Genomic DNA, 20,410 nt, shown 5'->3' on the forward strand with positions numbered 1-20,410 from the left:
CTGCCTTTAGGAAAATCATTCAGAAGCCACGCACAATGTAGCTCTCTGAAGTTTTTTATGATTAGGATAATTCCCCACCATACCTTCACCATTTCAGTCAGGTATCTGTATTTCCCCCAGTGTTATCAAAAGCAAAAAAGCTCCAAGGCCTATTGGGGCTTTAAGCGCAAAGCGCAAGTAAAGCGCGGGCTTCAATGAAAAAAGGCGCAAAGGGAGAAAAAATTATAAATAAATAAATATATATATATATATATATATATATATATATATATATATATATATATATATGTTTAGTCCAAGACTAAAAATCATAAGCACGTATGACAAATATATGAACAAATAAATTGAAAAATTTTACGATAAAGTGAAATATCAATTGTTTAGTGTCATCTCTTCATAAGAGACTCATTGGCCAAGAAAAGTATGACTCAGGACCTTGATGAAGATACGCAAAGCGCTCAACACATTTTGAGCCTCGCTTCAGGGCTTAAGCACGCTTTAAGCGTGCCTTTGATAACACTGATTTCCCCCTACCTCTTCTTTCTCTCATTTTTTTGTTTGTAATTTTGGGGGGATGAGGGGTCAGGATAGGGACTTGGGAGGAAAAGCATATCTAGCCGTTAATCCTAAAAAGGCCTTAAGGTCAAACATCTTTAAAAAACGGAACACAAGAAAAACATCAAAAGAAGTGAACAATCTACATGCATATCTAGATAAATTTAGCTATTTATTTATTCATATAAAACACAAATAACAATTATGAATAGAGAATTGAAAAGAACTAAAATTAAGTGTGCATAACAAGAGTATATCAATCAAGTTTGGAGACTCTCAAAATTACGATTCAACTACAATAGATGCAGTTTAAGTTTCTAATTTAGTTCAGTGACTAGATTTTTTATTTTCCTTGTAAGTAAAGTGACAAACTTTCTTATACTCTATCCTGATTCCTATTCCTAAACACTATAACATCCATAGCAACTCCCTTCTTCTAAATAGCTTGGTGGCTTCATGGGTATCTCTAGAACTATAGCCCAAAACTCCTCTTCCTATGACTTTCCAGAGTGAACATCTTCTATATAATTCTTTAAATTTGAGAACCTTGTAGTGGAATTTGGTTTGGTCCTCCGTCTTGCATTGAGCTTAAGCTTGAAGCACTTTTATTTGAATACATATCAAATGTGACAGTTACATTTATTACTTAACCTCATCCTTTTCATGATAGAGCTCGCGAGTCTCATAAATTGACCTGATTTAAGTAAAAGGTGGTGCTTATTTTTTTGTCGAGGCGTGCATCTAGCTGGGAAGTGCCTAGCCAGCGAATTCAAAGCTTAAGCGAGACTTTTGACAACACTACTAGGATTCACAAAATGAGAATTATCCAGACAAATTATCTATTCTAGTCTACAACCTAAAAAGAGATTTAAATTTTTTCCATAGTCAATATCCTGCCATCTTCAAGTGTATCCAAATAAATAACTCATGGATCCCTATACCATTGTATTCCAATATGGATAGGAGTAAGCATCACTCGAACCCAGTTTACATCTTTCTCCGGGATATGTACTTGTATACACATGTACATTTATACATATACACATAAATACATACATACATACATACATACATACATACATACATATAATATATTATGATTGCTTCGTGGGAATTCCACGAAGGCAGACGCTTCAGCAACTTTAGTACTTAATTAAGGCCCCAGCCTTTCTTCTGGTGGTTCTTCTCCGACCCACCAGCAGACCTTCGTTTATCATGTATAACTTGAGCTTGTCTTGACTCTCTTCGTTTGACAAATGGGGCTTCGTTAAATGGTTTGGTAGCTCAGCTTTCGATTGAGAGATAAGGGAAAGGAGGGAAAATTAATCTAGCTACTGAAGGGCTTGGGATTTGCCTTGCCCTAGTACACGACCCAAGAAGAAAGATTTAGTATTTTTCACCTTTCCGCTAAACTAGAACTAGAGCCAATGGGGTCGATAAGAATATCCTTATTTCATCTTATAAACAAATTATGGGAGTCCCATGTCCTGCATATATATATATATATATATATATATATATATATATATATATATATATATATATATATATATATATTTTATTATTATTTTGAAATTGGTAAATTGTATTCATCAGCATTAAGGATATGCTAGCCACCTCTAAAAGAGAGCAATTACAACCTTCCTATCAAATCTACAATTTGATCTACATCTTCTATACAAAGTTGTTTACACCAAAAAAGTAAAGATTCAATATAATTCCATTTTACTTTATGTATGGAATTGGACCTATCTCTATAGCATCTCCCATTTCTTTCCTTCCATATTGACCACCATATACACGATGGTATTAATCACCACCATCTCTTTTGACTTTTACTTCCTCCCTTCCTAATCCAGCAACTCAAAAGAACTTATGTGTGCTCTGGCATTATCCAGCTAGTGCTTGTAATGTTGAGGAAAAGGTTCCATAACTGAGTGGTGAACTTGCAATGTAAAATCAGATGCTTATTGGTTTCCCCTGTTATGTTGCAAAGAAAACACCTGGGAACTAGTTGTCTACCTTTCTTTTGTAAGACTTCTTGAGTAAGACAAGCTCTCTTAATCACTAATCAAGTAAAACATTTCACTTTGGTGGGCATGACACTCTTCCAGAAGTACCTCCAAGGATATTGTGTTCCCCCAGTTATCTCATGTAGACCACTCTTATATGCACTTTTGACTGAAAAAGCCCCATGCTTGCTGAGTTTCCACAAGACCCTGTCTGTAGCTGTCGGGATAATACAAATTCCATCTAATTAAGTGCCTTGTGATTGCTACCCAGAGGCATGCCAAAGTAAGTGGTAGGCATTTGATCAACTCTACATCCCAAAATATTTGCCAAATTTTGATTCTGTTGGACCTCATTAATAGGAAACAGACTACTTTTTCCACAATTTACTCTCAACCCTGATACAGCTTCAAACAGAACCAGAATCACTCTAATGTAGCTAATTTGTTCAGCTACTGGCTCACACAAAATGAGTGTCATCCGCATATAGCAAATGACAAATTTCCTTCTTCTCCCCCACTCTTCCTCCAACTTGGAATCCTCTGATCCACCTGTTTAGTGATGCAATCCTCATCATGCTATCAAAACCTTCCATTGCCAGAATGAAAAGAAAAGGAGAAAGTGGATCACCCTGTCTCAGCCCTCTTTCCGATGTAAAAAAGCCCACAGGTTCTCAATTCAATAGAACAGAGAACCTGACTGTTTTGATACAAAATTCAATCCACTTCACCCATTTTCTACCAAATCCCATCTGGTTGAGATTATTCAAAAGGAATGTCCAATTAACATGATCATACGCTTTCTGTATATCCAACTTACACATTATACCAGGTTTTCATCCTTTCATTCTTGAATCAATGCATTCACTGGCTATGAGTGTTGCATCCATGATTTGCCTCCCTTTTATAAAAGCCATTTGGTGCTTGTTGACCAATTTACTTACAACCTTTTTCACCCTTTCTGCCAGCAGTCTAGCAATAATTTTGTACACTCCTCCTACCAAGCTAATTGGTCGGAAATCTTTCAACTCTGAGGCTCCTGGTTTCTTAGGAATCAAGGCAATGAAAGTTGCATTAAAACTCTTCTCAAAAGTTTGATTGGAATGCAAAACCTGAATGGTATTAATGATGTCTTCCTTCAGAATACCCCAGAATGTCTGAAAGAATACCATAGGGAAACCATCTGGACCAGGTGCCTTCTCCATAGCATACTGGTTGAGGCATCCCAATATTTCTTCTTCTTCAAAAGGCCTCTGAAGCCATATCAGTTCTTCTTCAGTAATCCTAGATACATCATGAAGTCTCAAACCAGGCATCCACTGCTCAGTCTCCTTATAAGGCCTTCATAAAATTTCTGCATTGCCTCCTTAATAGTATCAGGGTCCTTGATGGTAGCTCCATCCACCTCCAACTGTTCCAAGGAATTGAACCTCTTGTGAGAAGTTGCAATTCTATGGAAAAATTGTGTTTTTGTCCCCATGTTTTAGCCATTGGATCCTTGATCTCTGTTTCAGACTATCTCTTCTTTCTTAGCTACCTCTTCAAATTCCATTGTTAGGTGAGTCTTTTGGATCAACTCATCATCTGTGAGTCGTCTCTGTTCTTGGATTATTTCCCAACTTCAAATCTGATTAAGAATGTCCTCTTTCCTTTGTTTCCAGTTGCCCCTATTGACTTTACTCCACTCCTTAAGCTTTACTTTAAGCATTTTTAGTTTCTCAGCCAAAATATGCCTGGCCTGCCATTCCCATGGAAGGATTCACACCCCTCTTTCACCCTATCTTTGAAACCCTCCACTTCAAACCACCATATCTCAAATTTAAAATAGGATTTCCTCCACTCTTCATCCCCACAGGACAAAACAGTAGGATTGTGGTCTGATGCTATTTTGGGAAGGCAGCTTTGTTTGACGCGGGTAAAATCCCCCCACACACACACACAGAATACAAAATTCTATCAATCCTAGATGCACAGCTATGTCCTCCCCTCTTCTCCACGTTAAAGATCCTCCAAAAAAGAAGGATCCACCAGCTACAGTTCTTCAATATAGGATGAAAATTCTGCCATAGCACCACTCATTTACTCCTGAAAATCTTCCGGTTATATATTGATTTCCATTCGACACCAACTCCCCGTTCCAAACTTTTTTGTCCCATAGAACTAATATCCCCCCACTGCTCCCCTGAGCTTCTTTCTGAATTATCCCCATCCATCTGTTTCTCCATATATATGTGTGGGTGGGTGGGTGGGCGCGCGCACGCATTGCACTCTCCTAGATGTCAAATCGAAACAACGGGATGTCAAACCGAGACCCATATGACGATCAGTAGACATATTCCACTTTTTCCATATATTCCATATACCGTGGTAAAATATCACAGTCATGGAATAGAATTCACTTTCAAGATCCTAACTAAATTCTTTAATATAGAACAACATTTTAATGCATGAAGATTCATCATGCTCGATAGTGTTTTTGTGAGAAATAAAAACACTAGAAATATCATTAAGATGTGTGTATACATTATTACATGGAGCGCTATTTATAGTTATATTCTACATAACACATATTAATCATTATCCATGTGGGACACTATACATTAATATTCTAACACTCCCCTCAAGCTGGTGCATATAAGTTATGTGTACCGAGCTTGTTGCATATGTAACTAATACGAGGGCTAGTGAGAACTTAGTTAAAATATCTGCACACTGATCATTTGATTTCAAAAATTTGTAACAGTATCTTCTGAAAGTATCTTTTCTCTAATAAAGTGATGGTCAATCCCAATGTGACGCAATACTGCTTGATTATCATACATAAGTTCTATCAAATTAATTTCTCCAAATTTCATTTCTCTGAGCAAGTGGTTGATCCAAACTTAGCTCACAAGTTGTTGCAACCATTAATCAATATTCTACTTCTGCACTACATCAATAAACCACATTTTGTTTCTTACTCTTCCATAACACCAAATTACCTCCTACTAAAACACAATATTCAGATGTAGAACGTTTATCAAAATATGATCCTTCCAATCAGCATATGTATATCCAACAATCTGCTCAAGACATTCAATCCTCGAAGAGTAGTTTTTTTGCCTGGAGCTGACATTATATATCGCAGTATGCGAATAACTGTATCCTAATGACTATCATAGGGAGAATCCATAAACTGACTTATGACACTCACAGTAAAAGAAATGGCAGGTCTAGCCACGGTAGAAATTGAGGCAATTGTGGTGAATGCATGCCATGTAAAGGTGTGCGCTCCAATCTCATGAGTATGCAGCGTGCATGCTTGAACCTCATCGGCAAAGGGCATACCCAAAAGCTTTGATTAGATTTTGCACTAAACCCCATTCATTTTTTCATAAAACCAAACATCTTTTCTCTAGGGGTGTGCAAAAATCGAACCGACCAATAAACCGAATCGAAAAAAGTGTTATTAGTTTATTGCTATTGGGTTATTGGGTTAACGGTTATTTAATGATTTTATAAAAAGAATTATTGGGTTATCGATTTGGTATTGGTTTTTAATATTGGGTTATTGGGTAAGCTGATAACCCATTAAGACTTATAATTTACTATTTTATTATTTACTCATACACAAATATCAAACAAAAAATATTAATATAAATATATAATCATTATATCATACTATCATTGCCCTACACAATTCATACTTCACACTACTTCATGATTCACAATGTATTTATCCTTTAGGCTTTGCCGCTTTAGGTTCACAAAGTCAAAACTCGAAACCTAAAGAACTAAGAACGGTGGCTATAGTTTGCAAGTTGCAACTACGACGACAAGGGTTGTGAGTTGTGGAGTTGTGAGTTTGATTTCTCTCTTTTTTTACTTCTCTTCTTCTCCCTTTTCTGATTTCTCCTCTCCATACCCACTTTCTCAAAAAATTTGACTTCGCTGATAAACAATTAGGAGATTATTTCATCCCAATTGGGATTAAATCTGATGAGCATTTGAATTTTTTCCTTAAGAAACTCTTTTTCCTTTTTCAGTAATGTTCAAGATTTTCAAAAATTGTTGGAGAAGTTGTATATTTATTTTGAAAGCATTTTCTTATTGGTTAAACCGAAGACCGAACCGTTAAAGACCAAAAATCAATAAACCGAAAACCGATAACAAATATCTTATTGGTTTGGTTATCGGTTTAGCATATTTAAAAATCGAAAATCGATAAACCGAACCGATAATACTTAAAACCAAACCGAATCGACCGATACACACCCTACTTTTCTCCCATATTGAAACTTTCCTTTATGCATTACTTTTGTTGCATCGAGAAGAAGTGATAAAAGTTAAAGGACGATATCTCTAACGAAGGACAGCAATGTTGCAACTTCATCCGAGGACGTCAGTTTTGATGGTTTGTTGTGAATCGGAAAAAGAAGATCATTCTGATTGTGATCTCAAATTGATGAGATGAAGAAAGAGACAACTGAGAATATAATGCTTATGCTCACTTATGGGAAATGGGTGGAACGTCACACAGTACATGGGGAAGTAGGCAAAACTGAATTAGTTCGCTTTTTTCAATGGCGACAATGCTATGTGGGAACTTGGAATAATAAAATGAAATAGCAACAAAGCAATTAATGTTGTTTGTAATGACTCAGTGAGTAATGTTTGTGGAACATTTATTGTTACAATAATTATGCCAATAGTAAAAAGTATAATTAATGTTGTTTATGGTGACTCAGTGAGTAATGTTCGGGGATCGTTTATTGAGACAATTTTTATTTGTTTCAAGTATTTTTTTGTATATTGAATATATTATCAATTTATAAAAATTCATGGAACTTGTTTCCCACCTCTCGGGACCTCTACCTCCCCTGTATTACATAAAATGTCTCACCTCACTCTCCCTCCTGTTAAAACACATCCACTGAACATATATTTGATAGTAAACATTAGATGATCAGACAAGTAGGATCAATAGTCAAGCATTTACTAATAGTCTAATAAGGTATTCTATAATTGAGTTAGAATGAGTTAAGTCTATCATACCTCAGGTTTTCTAATAAAATGCGTTGAGTGGTAGCCAATTAAAACAGCAAAAGCTCCCAGCGCAGCAATCTTTCTCTGTTTACAAGCATGATCAGCCTGCTCTAGCCTGATGATCGTTCTAATAAAATCTTCACGCTGATACTCTTTGACTGAAAATAAAATAAAGAGACAGACCAAAGAAAAGAAAATGGATGACATACAGTAATAATGCACCAACAGAGGTTTGAAAATTATTCCCAAGGAAACAACCAAAAAGAGCAAAAAATGCTGCCAAAGAAAGAGTGGGGGAACTGAAAGAGTAGAAAGGTAACTACAAACATAATACACTAAGTGGTGCAGTAGAAACAAAATAATTAAAGACTAGATCAGTTGTTCATCGAAATTCATTAAAGTAAAAATATAAATCATACAATAAATATAATGTATCTGGGACTCACCTCTCTTACTGGAATATATATCTTGTCCATTAGGGCTCAAATCCATATCAAGGATCTGTAGGATGATGAAAGGAACCGGTTAAGGTCAACAAATACCTATGATGGGGTACAAGTTCATATACCAGAAAATAAGATCTCACCACAGCTTCAACATCAGAAAAGTAGGGTATGTCCTCATCGCTCTCATAAAGAAAATCTTCGGAATCTGATGAAGTATTGTTTGCACTTGCTTCAGGGATTTTTGTTTTCATGAGAACAGTTTCAGCAATTATAGGTACATTCTTTTGAAGGATGGTGGTAATGTCATGTTCCTTTGTGCAAATTGCATTTTTCTCCAAGCACTTGGACGCATCAGCAGCATAAATCTGACTGAGATTTTTACCCTGTCCATCCTTTGCGGTATTTTCTTTAAAATCTCCTTGACAGGCATTTACTGCACTTAAGTTTCCTGAAATGACTGGCCTTGGACAATCAGAAGTCTGCAGATTCCTCCGCACCACATGTTGGTTATTCTCATTGGGCAACTCATGCTTTACTTTGTGATCATGATTGAACATTTCTGTTTGTGATGGTGATTCATTCATCTGATAAGAATTACTGTATTCTGAATGCCAATTTTGTTCCTTTTTCTTCAAGACAGCTCGTCCATCATTGCCCTTCTGATTATTTGATAAATCTTTGGCAGACGAGGATAATGGACGATAAGTCTCATCATATTTCCAATGTGTCATTGACGGAAATGATGTTGACGGCATTAGAACAGGAAGAAAAACATCATCGTTGCTAGGAACATCTGGGTCCTCAGTGCTTAATGTGCAACAGATAACTCCACCACGCATTTCAGGAAAAGCTGGATTGACAGTTAATGCGGAGGATAGCATTTGAAAGTCTGAACTGGAACCGAGAGACTTATCACTATAATTGTACACACAGTTGTCACCGGATTCTTTGGGACAACCATCAAGAATAGTAGGCCCTTCATCTGGAGCATTTGAAGCCTCTGATACACCTTTGTCAGGCATGTCACCCACACCATCAGGACAATCCAAGAGAAGTGAATGCAAGCCATCAAAATAAGACTTATCAATTGTTTCATTTCCATCACGGTCATTAATTAGCAGTTCTTCCTCTTCTGTAAAGTCCAACAAGGATACTGAAAACCCAGCTAAGTAGTCATCAGTACTAGGTACGGAATTTCTCAGTTCATCACATGACATATGGTCTCTCAGGTTGGAGTTTGAACTTACAACGCCGTATTCTGATTCATCCATTTTATTCGAATTGCCATCAATAGGAACTACAAATGTATTCTGTATATTCTGCTCTTCCTCAAAATCAGGAAGAGCTGGAACAGAAATATCGCCAATTGTACTCCAATCTGGCATATCAGGTGGAGTAGGTGAATAACCAAGATCGTGAAATGTCAAGTCACAGTCTGCAACTGGTGATTTCAAGACCTGACTTTCAAATCCATTAGAGTTTCTCACATTGTCATCACATTGATCTCTCATAGGCAAATTAGATTCTAAATCCTCAGCTTCAAATAATCCACAAACTGGCAATTCACCCAATTCCCCAATAGTGCTTTGTCTCTCAGCAAGGGCAACACTTTCTTCAACAGCATCAGGAAAGTTATCAGTAACATTAAAGCTGCTAAGTGGAACATCTCCCTTGTGATTGAGAAGTTCAATTGGAAAACCAGGAGAAGCAGTTACACTATCATTAGTCCAACCGGAATTATCACGCCCATGTTCAGAAATGCAATTTCGTATTACGTCGAAATTTGATTGTTGATTACCAAAGGTATCTCTCATTGAATCCACAAATACACAATCCATAGACTGAGGCTCGTCATTGTCACAAACTCCATCAAGAAAGTTCATATCCATAGAGTCAAATGGGTTATTACGGATCCTCTTACGCATAGCATAGTAACTTGAACGGATGCTCTCAGTTTTTCTCTTTAACACAACAGAGTTTTTACTTTCCTTTGCATTCTCAAACCTATTACATTTAGGTGTTGATGCACAGCGGTCCAACTCAATCATGAGTGCTGATGCTTCAGCAGAAACAACCGTATCATAAAGGAGAGCATACCATCGATCTTGCAATTCTTGAACGGTAAATCTTTGGGAAAATTGAACTGCACCTTTTGCAAGTGATTCCAAAGAAGCACCGGCCTGGAGAAGAATGGAAAATGATATTATGATGCCAGGGTGAATTAAAATAAAATAGCACAGATAGCTCTCTCTTTTTTTTATATCTTATAGTCCTCGGATGGAAGTAAATCCACCAACTTAAACTTATTATGCGTTTCAAGGAAACACAATATTGATACAGAAAAAATAAGAAAAGAAAAATTGGCGACGCATTTATAACTAAGAAATTGGGTGCTTATTTTAATTAAGCTTATATCTCGTTGATTCTCAGTTCCACTTCCATCATTTACCAAAGGTAATCTTTGAAAAGGATTTTTTGAGCTGACATGTCAGGAAACTCCAAGTATGCTTTCGTTATATTACACAATTATAAATAAACGAAACAAGGATGCAAGCTCCTTTTATCTTTCTAATCCCTTCTACAATGGGCTTCCTAATACAATTTAAATAAAACCATCTTTTTTATCTCTTAGTTTATACAAATTGAGAAGCAATCAGCGGCCTGTCCACCAGATGATTCATTCCACTTGAGATTGGAAATCCTTTCTTCCTTGTCCACTAACATAGTATGTGTCTATTTTCCAACTCAATTACTTCATTCCTCTAATATAAGTACCTCCATAGATAGTTCCCTGGAAACTCAGTTCTTCCCTTATACTGTCCTTGATTGAGCAAGATCCACAGGTCAACAATTACCAAAGTACATCGGATTTAACTGTAAGTGGAGCAACAGTTTATCTTGCTTTTTGGGCAGTTTTCAATAATTCATTAAGCTAAAATAATAAGCAAGCAGTATATCTTCTTCTTTTTTTTCTTTTCCTTTTTTGGTCTTGATAAGTAAGGATCTTATTCATCAAGGTCATGGCATTTTACAAGGGCCTGTATACCAGAAGGAGGGGGATGTCCCCTCGGAAGGCAACATATCTAGCATTGCAGTACCACCCAGAAAAGTAACATTTTCCTATCAGTTTAACAATGGATAAGAAGGATCTTTAATTGCTTTTGAAACGGTGAGAGCATACTGTATAAACAGCTAACAAACTTGATAGATGGACTATGGATGACTCGGCTGAGTAATATTAACAACTTTTACATACTTTTGACACTGACTTGGTGTTTAGAAATGAAATGTTTGACTTGCTAAAGGGGCAAAAAAAGCTTATCACTGTGTCAAACGGTCCTATAAGCATGCATTGGTTATTTTATATCCTATAGTATTTATTACAAAGTAAAGGACCATGCCAAGCATCAGTTCTATTGATTACTGTAATTTACTTTATTTAGACCCAAAATGCATAAATTTTTCAGGCATTATCGAGCACAAAAGTCACTATCTCACTCTTGATCCCTAAGAAAACACGAGAATCATAAAGTACAAGTACTTCAAGGAGAACAAAAAGTTCCAGATTTTTGGAACTGCAAGCAAAATCACAAAAATAAAATTACCAAGAGAAGCAAAACAAATAGAAAAAATGAGCTCTCTTTGAAGATCCAAAATCTAAGTTCTACAATATACCACTTAATATTATATTGTAAAGCACCATTATTTTTTTAATAATCATGGTATCTGGGTTAACTTGCCTGCACCTGGACTAATCCTACATAATACCTGCAGCCTCCCACCAGCAACAAGTATCTGACAACTCTGTTCACCAAGGCTAGAATAGATGTGAAGAAATCAGCTAGTGTTTTTATCTCCATGGATTTAAATATGAAAACTCATGGTTCTCAACTCACTCGTTGGGTGCTTGTAAAGCACCTTTATTTTCCTTGTAAAACTATAAAGAGGCATGAACAGAAAAACATAAGGGCCGGTGAGTAAGCAAACCCCAGAACAACTTTTCAAGAATAAACCGCAGAAACAGAGAAATAAATTCTAAAACAAGTACTACAACAAGCCTCAATCCTAAAACAGATGGGATGGACAACACGAATTATTTGTATCAATTGATTTCTACTGGACACGTTACCGTTACATTCCAGAAAAAAATTAAAAAAAATTAAAAATAATATATATATATAGAAGGCATAAATTCATGGACACAAAAGCGAAAAACATTAGAACACGCTAATTCTATTACACTTCAATTACAAACTAATGGGTATGAATCCTCTATATCCAAATATTCGGTCCGTTCAAAAGGAGGGAGAAAAAACACAAGAAGAATAAACAGCAAAAGTGTTAAAATTAAAGGAGCGCAAGAAAGAGACATATGCATATAAATTCATGGAGTTGCAGACACAATGGATAAGTACCTCAATGGCGTTTTTAAGCAAAAGGTCATCTTCAGGAATCCAATGAGAAACTGGAGCCAGAGCTCCCATGGCTGCTGCAACCTTGTAAACACTCTCTTTTCTGTTTCTCTCTTCGGCGCGCCGCTTTTTAATATAAACTCTTCCTTGTATTATACAGGTCTTCTTTTGCTTTTTTGGTATGTGAGAGTATAATTTTTCTAAGTTATTGGAAAATAATTTTGAAATACTTTTTTGCTATGTGTTTTGTAATTTAATTAAATAATAGTAATTTTGATAAAGTTATTGAGACTGGCATTTACAACATTAACATATAAATATCATTATATAACCTCTCGAGTCTTACATTAAAATGTCCCTCAAAATCAGAGTCATGAATATAAGCTAGGCCCATTGTGTCAGTCGAGTTTAACCCATGAATTGATAGAATTATGCAATAATATTTATAGTTTATTTAAGAACTAATTTAGTGAATATGCTTTGCACGAGTATATCGCGTTAATCAATAATATCATATACAAAAAAATAAAATTATCAAAAAAAAGTAATTGACGTTAAAACAAATGTTATATCTATCTAAATGATAATAATTTCGTATATGAAGGTTAAAAAGTTATTTTTTTAAATGTGAACCTCTTTCTTGTGTATTTTAAATTCTTTTATTTATTTATTTTGTTTACCATGATTTGAATAAGGTTTATATAAGGTAAAAATAATTATTTTAAAGTCTGAATATTGGAACTTTTAATATAGTTCAAATAAAAAATAGCAAAATTTTAGTCAATTTTAAAATAATAAATATTAGGAGTTCTTACTATTACAAATAAGTAAAGATTTAATAGTGTTAACTTTAATTAAATTTAAAGTAGTTAATATTAGAATAATAATTTTATGAAATTATTTTAGAAAATAGTAATTGACAATTTTATCTATTATAAAGTCTTTTGATAAAGCGTAAAAAGTTCAATCGAAATTTCTATTGACCTTCATGCTTTTCCAAACACAACACCAACTCTAAAAATTCCAAATAAGGTGAATAATATTAAGTTTTCATGTCCACTCAATTTTATTGCTTTTTCGTATATAACACCCTTCGAGAATCGCTAGATATACTCAAAATTAAACTTAACTCAAATGAGAAAAAATAATTAGCTTGAATCATTTATTGAATAATCTAAAAATTGAAACGGAAAACTTCAATTAAGTATTACAAATAATTTAAATGTCAATCGTAAAACTATTATTCATTTTGATCTTAAACCAAAATCTATTCTAATAACTAATCATCATAAATGAAGATAACTATTATAGAATAATGAAGTTAAGAAAACTGAATGAATAAGGTCACCAATTTGTACTTATCGGTTCTTTCATGGTGCCTTTTCTTCATTATTATTTGTTTTTACCTTTGTCTGTTTATTACCATTTTTTAAAGAAATATTTTTCTCCTTTTGTCCATTCATTCACGGAGAAAGGAAAATAAGTCTAGGTACAAAGCAAATACTATTTTGTTGGAACATACGTATCATCAAGTGACATGTTATTATATGGTTTATTAATTCATATCTTTTAGGAGTCTTTTTATGGACATTAATTATCCTTATTAATTCTCCTAATACATTTTATTATATTTTTTTCTCTTATTATATATTTATAAGTCCTTATTTTTTTATTTCTTATCATATATTTTAGGAGTCCTTAAGTTTTCAGGGTCCTCCACATATTTTAGGAGTCAATATTATAAATATAATTAAATAATAATTTGACGAAAATAATAAATAACAATTTTATCTATTATAAAATTTATTAACGATTGGCGAAAATTCAATTAATATTTTAAGGAAAAGTATAGACAATAAATTCTTAAAATTTCCATAAAAGATCGCCTAATCCTAGAGGAATTTGCATTAGATGTTATTACTGTATTAGCTTACTTCCTCTTTTTTTAGGTACAAAGTTTTAGAAATACTTTTGTTAACCTAGGATTCTACGAATGCTTAAATTGTCTCTAAATTTCGGAATTAATAAATCTTCCTTTTGCATAAAAGTTAATTTCCAATTATTAAATGTTAGAAAATTTCTTTAGATGGTTGCATAATCCTAGAGGAATTTGCATTAGAATATATTACTCGTAGTTTACTTCCTTTTTTTCTATGTACAGAGTTTTAGAAATACTTTTATGAACCTTTTTGTTATTTATCTAGGATTTTACCAATGTTTAAATTATCTCTAAATTTCGGAATTGATAAATCTTCCTTTTGTATAAAAGTTAATTTCAAACTATTGAATATTAGAAAATTAAATTAATTTTAAATTTTTAGATATTAGGACTTTTAATATAGTTCAAACAAGAAAAAATTAAGAATTATAATTTAAATCATTTTTAAGGTATTAAATATTAGGAGCTTTTACTGTCATGCCCTGAGTATACCTAAACGTGACCGACACTCAAAAATCATTGTTGGTCCCAAGTGGACCCTTGGTCTCACTGACTATTGAGCGGAATACTAAACATGAATGCGGAAGCTTTAAAAGATGAGCATTTAAAAATACTTTAAGTAAAACTCATGCATCTGATTGAAATAAACTATATATAATATGAAATAATGTTTAAGACATAACTCCAAAATGACTGAACTGACTCAACCCTATTTATGAAGCTTGTACCAACTCTGAATAGGTGCGGGGACATGACTCACGATTACCTTAAATGAACTACTAAAACTGAAAGCATGAATGAAATGGAGTCCTACGAAAGTAAGGAGGTCTCACCAAAAAGCTGATGAAGTGTGATCTCAACAGAGCACCTATTGATGATCCTGAATACCTTTATTTGTACGTAGCGTCAAAAGACGTTAGTACATGAAATGTATGGTATATAATAAAGCTGAATGAAACAATAATTGAACTGAAAGGAAAGACGGATAATAACTTGACTAAAATGTAAAGCATGAATGTAAAATAAAAACATATAAAGCTTCACAACTCAGACAATGCAATTTATATATTTTGAAAATAATAACTTTACTTCTTGAGAAGTTTTTTTAATTGACAACTATCACTATGACCCACGTGGTGATACAACATTTAGTCCACGTTGCCAGAGTCATCTTATACATTGTCAGAGTATAAGATAACAAAACTGAATTTATGAATGTAATACTCAAAAATATTCTAACTAAGATCAGTCCAGAAAGCCCCCAAAAGACTTCAGTTTTTGCTGAAGCCTGACTTTTATGGATGACGTCTATAGACTGTAGAAGTTTTCACCAATCGTAGATGGAATCGTGGAGTCAAACTTCAGAAACCATCTTAATAGGTTTAGAACTACGGACCAAGTTACGGACTGCAAAAACTTCTACAAGTCATAGACTTGATCTACAGATCAAGTTCAGAGCTTTAGAAATTCTAAGTGTACAAGACGATCTCTTGTACGGACTGTAGAAGGGTCTACTGACCGTAGAAGGTCCCGTAGATCCAACTTTGGAGAACCCCTCCCCTAGTTCATTATCTACGATCTTTCATATGACCCGTAATAGGATTTACAGACCATAGAAGGTCCCGTAGACCCAACTTCAGAGGACTAGTCCTAGTACCATTACTACGGATGTGCAGGACGGTCTGTAGGGAGGTCTAGAACCCGTATAAGGGTCCGTAGGTCCAAACTTCAGAGACCCTCAATTCCAGTCAGTTTTCATGAGTGGCTTCTACGGACTGTAGAACATTGTACGAACCGTAGATGGCCTTTTGTAGACGGCTTTTGTCAGCTTAATGAAGGGTATTTGTTTTTTTTCACCCTTTCTAAGTCCAAGATTTGAGATTTTGAGACACTATTAAGTCCCTTATCAGTGTCACTCCACCATTTTCCTCACATAATTACTCTCAAGACTTAGAGAGAGGTTTCACGAGGAGAAAAGCTAGAATTTTAAGAGTAATTATAAAGTTCTTCAAATTTATTCAAGAACATTATTTTTTTTCTAGGTATGTAAGGCTATTCATAGTGTTGGACTGAGTTCGTCATCACCCCTTATATCTAAATTCAGCTAGAAAGAGTTTATCATAGGAATTTAACCCAATTCTATTCTTGAATATCGAGTTTCTATGATTCTTTGTTGTTGAATTTGATTCTCTATCATTGAACTTATGACTCCTTACATGATTCTAATTCTTGATTGTTGTTCATGCTTATTTTTCACATGAACCCTATTTGAGTTGTTAAAGGTCTTACATTGCTATACATTATGCATTGTTTTCGATTAAAGTAAAAGTATTTATAAGCGATGAGTAAAAGAAAAATTTTAATGGAACATACGTATCCCAAGTACATTACTTGATTTTAAGGTTTTTGCATTAATATTCATTATGCATGATTTTCAAAGTTTAAGAGAGTTAAAGTATTATTTATTATTATTGACAATGAATTTTAAGAGACCTTGAGTAGTTTCAAATGCATTATTTGTATTGAGAAAGAACATATCTATTTTAAAGAGTTGAGAAAGAGTTTCCAGTCAGTTAAAGTAAAGTCCATTGTGACTTCAGAGGAGTAATTTGAGTATTTACTTACAAAGATTTTATTATATTATATGAGAATTATTGTATATTTTGGGAGTAGTACTGAGCACCAATTTGGGTAAGAATTTAGATAACTCAAACCCCATAAATTACGTAGCTAGAGTAGGATAGGATCGTGCAGTTGGTATGGGTGACTCCTCACTTCAGTCCATGATAAGGACTTTTAGGTTGATCCATGAGTTGAGTTTTCATCCCTTATCCTATCAATGTATTGGATGGCTCTTGCAATATGAGCAGTACATTGTATCATCATGAGACTTGTTAGTTATAGAAACTCCCCAAGAAGAGAAAATATTATTTTTAAGAATTGCATTTATTGCTTTATTTTGTTTGTATAGTTTTGAGGTTTTCATTACACTTGCATGCTTTACTTTTTAGACAAGTTATATTCACCATTTCTTTCAATTGAGTATCCAATGCAGTTAGTTTCATTCAACTACATTACATACCATACATTTCATGGATTGACGTCTTTTGACGCTGCATTATTTTATGATGCAGATACAGGTACTCACGATCATCAATAGGCGTTCCGTTGAGATCACACTTCGTCAACTTTTAGTAAGTCCTCCTTGATTTTGGAGGGATCCTTTATAGTTATTGATTTCAATATTCATTAGTTATTTTGTGATAGCCGAGGGTCCTGTCTCGGCATCTGTCTTCAGTTATTAGAGGCTTCATGGACACAGTTAACGAGTCATTTCAGTTATTTTCAGTTTGATGTTTTAAGCATTAATTTCTTTTATTTCAGAGTTATTTACAAATTCTTATTTTAAAGAATAATTGAAATGCTTGAGTTATTTTTTAAATGCTTAAAAGGATTATCATATTTAGCTTCCACATTGAGTTTTAGTCTTCCGTTAAGTAGTCAACCAGACCAAGGGTTCGCTTGGGACTAACAATGGTTTTCGAGTACTGGTCACACCCAAGATGTAGACTCGGGGCATGATAAACTTGGTATCAGAGCACATCATTCAATTGTCTTAGGATGTCTATGAAGCCATGTCTAGTACAATCCTTCTTATCAGTATGAAGAGTGCCATATCTATAATGGAGAGACTATAGGAAATTAGGAATTTTCTCACTTCTTTTATACTCTAGATTCATGCAATAGAGTTTAACTCTATAAAAGTTTTTGTTAACTCATGCGTTTACGTATTTACAGATCATGCCTCCAATTATCGTCAATCAGAAGAACGTTGCTAGTACCTGTAATGACCCTCAAGGTCATTTTTATCTTTTTATGATATTTTTAGTATTTAGAGCTTTCCTGTAGCGACCCCAAATCATTTATGACTTGCTGGCACTAACCATTCGGTCGCTTGGTCATTTGTTTGGGTTCTATGCCTGATTTCCTATTTTGGAGCTCTTGAAATTTGAACAATTGAATTTTGATCAAAACTCTAGGAAAACAACCTCAGAACGGAATTATAATGATTCCATCAGCTCTAGAATAACCAAATTAGGCTAGTAGCATGGACGACATGAGTATCAAGGCAATCGATGTGAGTTTGAGTCTATTTGGTGCTTTAGCTTTGGAATTTTGCCTAAGGTTGACTTTGGTCAACATTCTTGGAAAACATGCTTGGATTGAAATTCCATCAGCATGATTAGCTCGAGATTGTTGATTTTAGTCTAAGATGACCTTTTGTTCGTATCCCGAGGCTTGCGGTCTTATTTCGAGCCTCTTTGTTGCATTGACAAAAATTATGCTTGGGTGTAGGACCCATATTTTCTCGAGATGATCTCGGATGGAAATTTTGATTGTTCTATTGAGCCCGAAATGTCCAATTTGGTGTGTTAGCATTACCCATTTTGTATGCATGGGAAATCTAACAAATTCCTAGCACCCCCGTGGAAGTTGGAAAAATTTCCAAAACCAGCTGATGTGCATCAACTGGTGTAGACCAATTTTGATCTATGTGTTCCCGCCACCTAGGTCGTGTTCATGGAAGCCATGGTTCTTGGTCTCCACGTTTGCGGGCAAAGGGTCATGTTCGCGAAGGCCTAATAGATTGGCCTCTGCGTTCGCGAGGCCCATGCGGCGTTCGCAAAGCAGTGAAGGCTTGGCGGAGCTCAATTCACTGGCCTTTTAATTAAGACCCCAACCCCCTATTCTTTTTCTTCAATTTTGGGAGCTATAGAGCTATAAATTGAATAATTCTAAGTCTGTTATTGTGGATACGTGTTGGAGTGTTTGAGGAAGAATACAAGGTGACGTTCTCAGGTAAAATCTGCCCCAAATGGGCTTCCCTAACTTAGATCTAAGCTTTAATGGTGATTCTAAATGTTGGGACTATTTAGGTTGTTTTGAGCTTCTATTTGTGTCCAACTTTGGGGTACAAGCTCAATAATGTATTTAGAACATTTTTACGGAGTCATTTTTGGGATTTCTATCACGGGTCCCATAATTCTATTTTTGACTCAATTTTGGGTCCGTCTCTAAAATTGTGATTTTAGTGTCAAGATGTTTGTATTGATGAGTTGATCAACATTTTTAATACCGTGGAGGCATTTGGAGTCATTTTTAGCCAAAAGCTATCAGGAAGTGGCCTTGGAGCGCGCGTGTTTGACTTTGAGGTAGGTTAGGGTCTTCTTTCTTTTGATTGAGCTTTATAAGGTATTGTTTAGTATATATAGCTAATAGATTGGATTGTATGTGATGGGTTAGGCTCAATTCCAGTTTCTTGCTTCTTTGTCCCGATATGAGTCATAGGCTAGGTTGCCTTTATGAGGCCCCAGTCTAGTTTGTAAGACTATTGTTTTTACCTTAGTTAGCCTATTTTAGGTGACTTGATTAATGTTATGGTGGTTGGCGGAATTATTTTCCTTAGAATTAATTTTGGGATGAAACTTAGTTGATGTAGTCGTCCTTCGCTATTGTAGCACCTTTCTTAAAACCTTGGTGTAGTGATTTCCACCGGTTAGGCTTCTAAATTACTGTCGAATCCTATTTCTGGATTTCGAGCTAGAATTCCCTATGCTTTCTTATTGTCGTTTGGCGGAGCTAATTGTGGTTATATTCTCGGGGTTGTATTCTAGCTGGATCTAGAGGTTGGATTGACTTGCTGAGCAATGTTTCCTCTTTTTCCTCCTCCTTGTTACCTAGTTAGGGTTGAGCCTTCTTTTAGGCCTTGTTGTTGAGTTAGAGGAGTAGTTTGAGCCATAGGCCTTAATTAGAGGTTGGTTGTATATGGTAGTCCTATTCTATGCTCTATAGGGTAAGGTTCTTGTGGAGTCATTATTGTATGTGATTGTGTGTGATGTTTGGATCCTGGTGATAGCATGCATTGCATTAGATCATTGTTTTCTCACGGATGTAGTCGACCTTGATGCATACAATGAATTTTGGCATTGATTTGAGAAAGCTGGGTTATAACCCAAACTATTT

The 20,410-nt window shown here is 34.9% G+C and overlaps 1 protein-coding gene across 1 annotated transcript in view; it reads right to left on the reverse strand.

The window, feature by feature from the left end:
• LOC129891140 (uncharacterized) overlaps positions 1–12,562 on the reverse strand; it is a 36,063-nt gene extending 23,501 nt beyond the window's left edge. The window contains exons 1-4 of the mRNA XM_055966402.1: positions 12,451–12,562; positions 8,176–10,215; positions 8,036–8,090; positions 7,599–7,747 (exon numbers count right to left, since the gene is read on the reverse strand). Of these exons, the coding sequence (XP_055822377.1) occupies positions 7,599–7,747; positions 8,036–8,090; positions 8,176–10,215; positions 12,451–12,519 (2,313 nt within the window). The 5' untranslated portion in view covers positions 12,520–12,562. The remainder of the gene's footprint in view (positions 1–7,598; positions 7,748–8,035; positions 8,091–8,175; positions 10,216–12,450) is intronic.
• Between the last annotated feature and the right edge of the window lie 7,848 nt (positions 12,563–20,410).

Source organism: Solanum dulcamara, chromosome 6 (genome assembly GCF_947179165.1).
Source record: "Solanum dulcamara chromosome 6, daSolDulc1.2, whole genome shotgun sequence".
Taxonomy (NCBI): domain Eukaryota; kingdom Viridiplantae; phylum Streptophyta; class Magnoliopsida; order Solanales; family Solanaceae; genus Solanum; species Solanum dulcamara.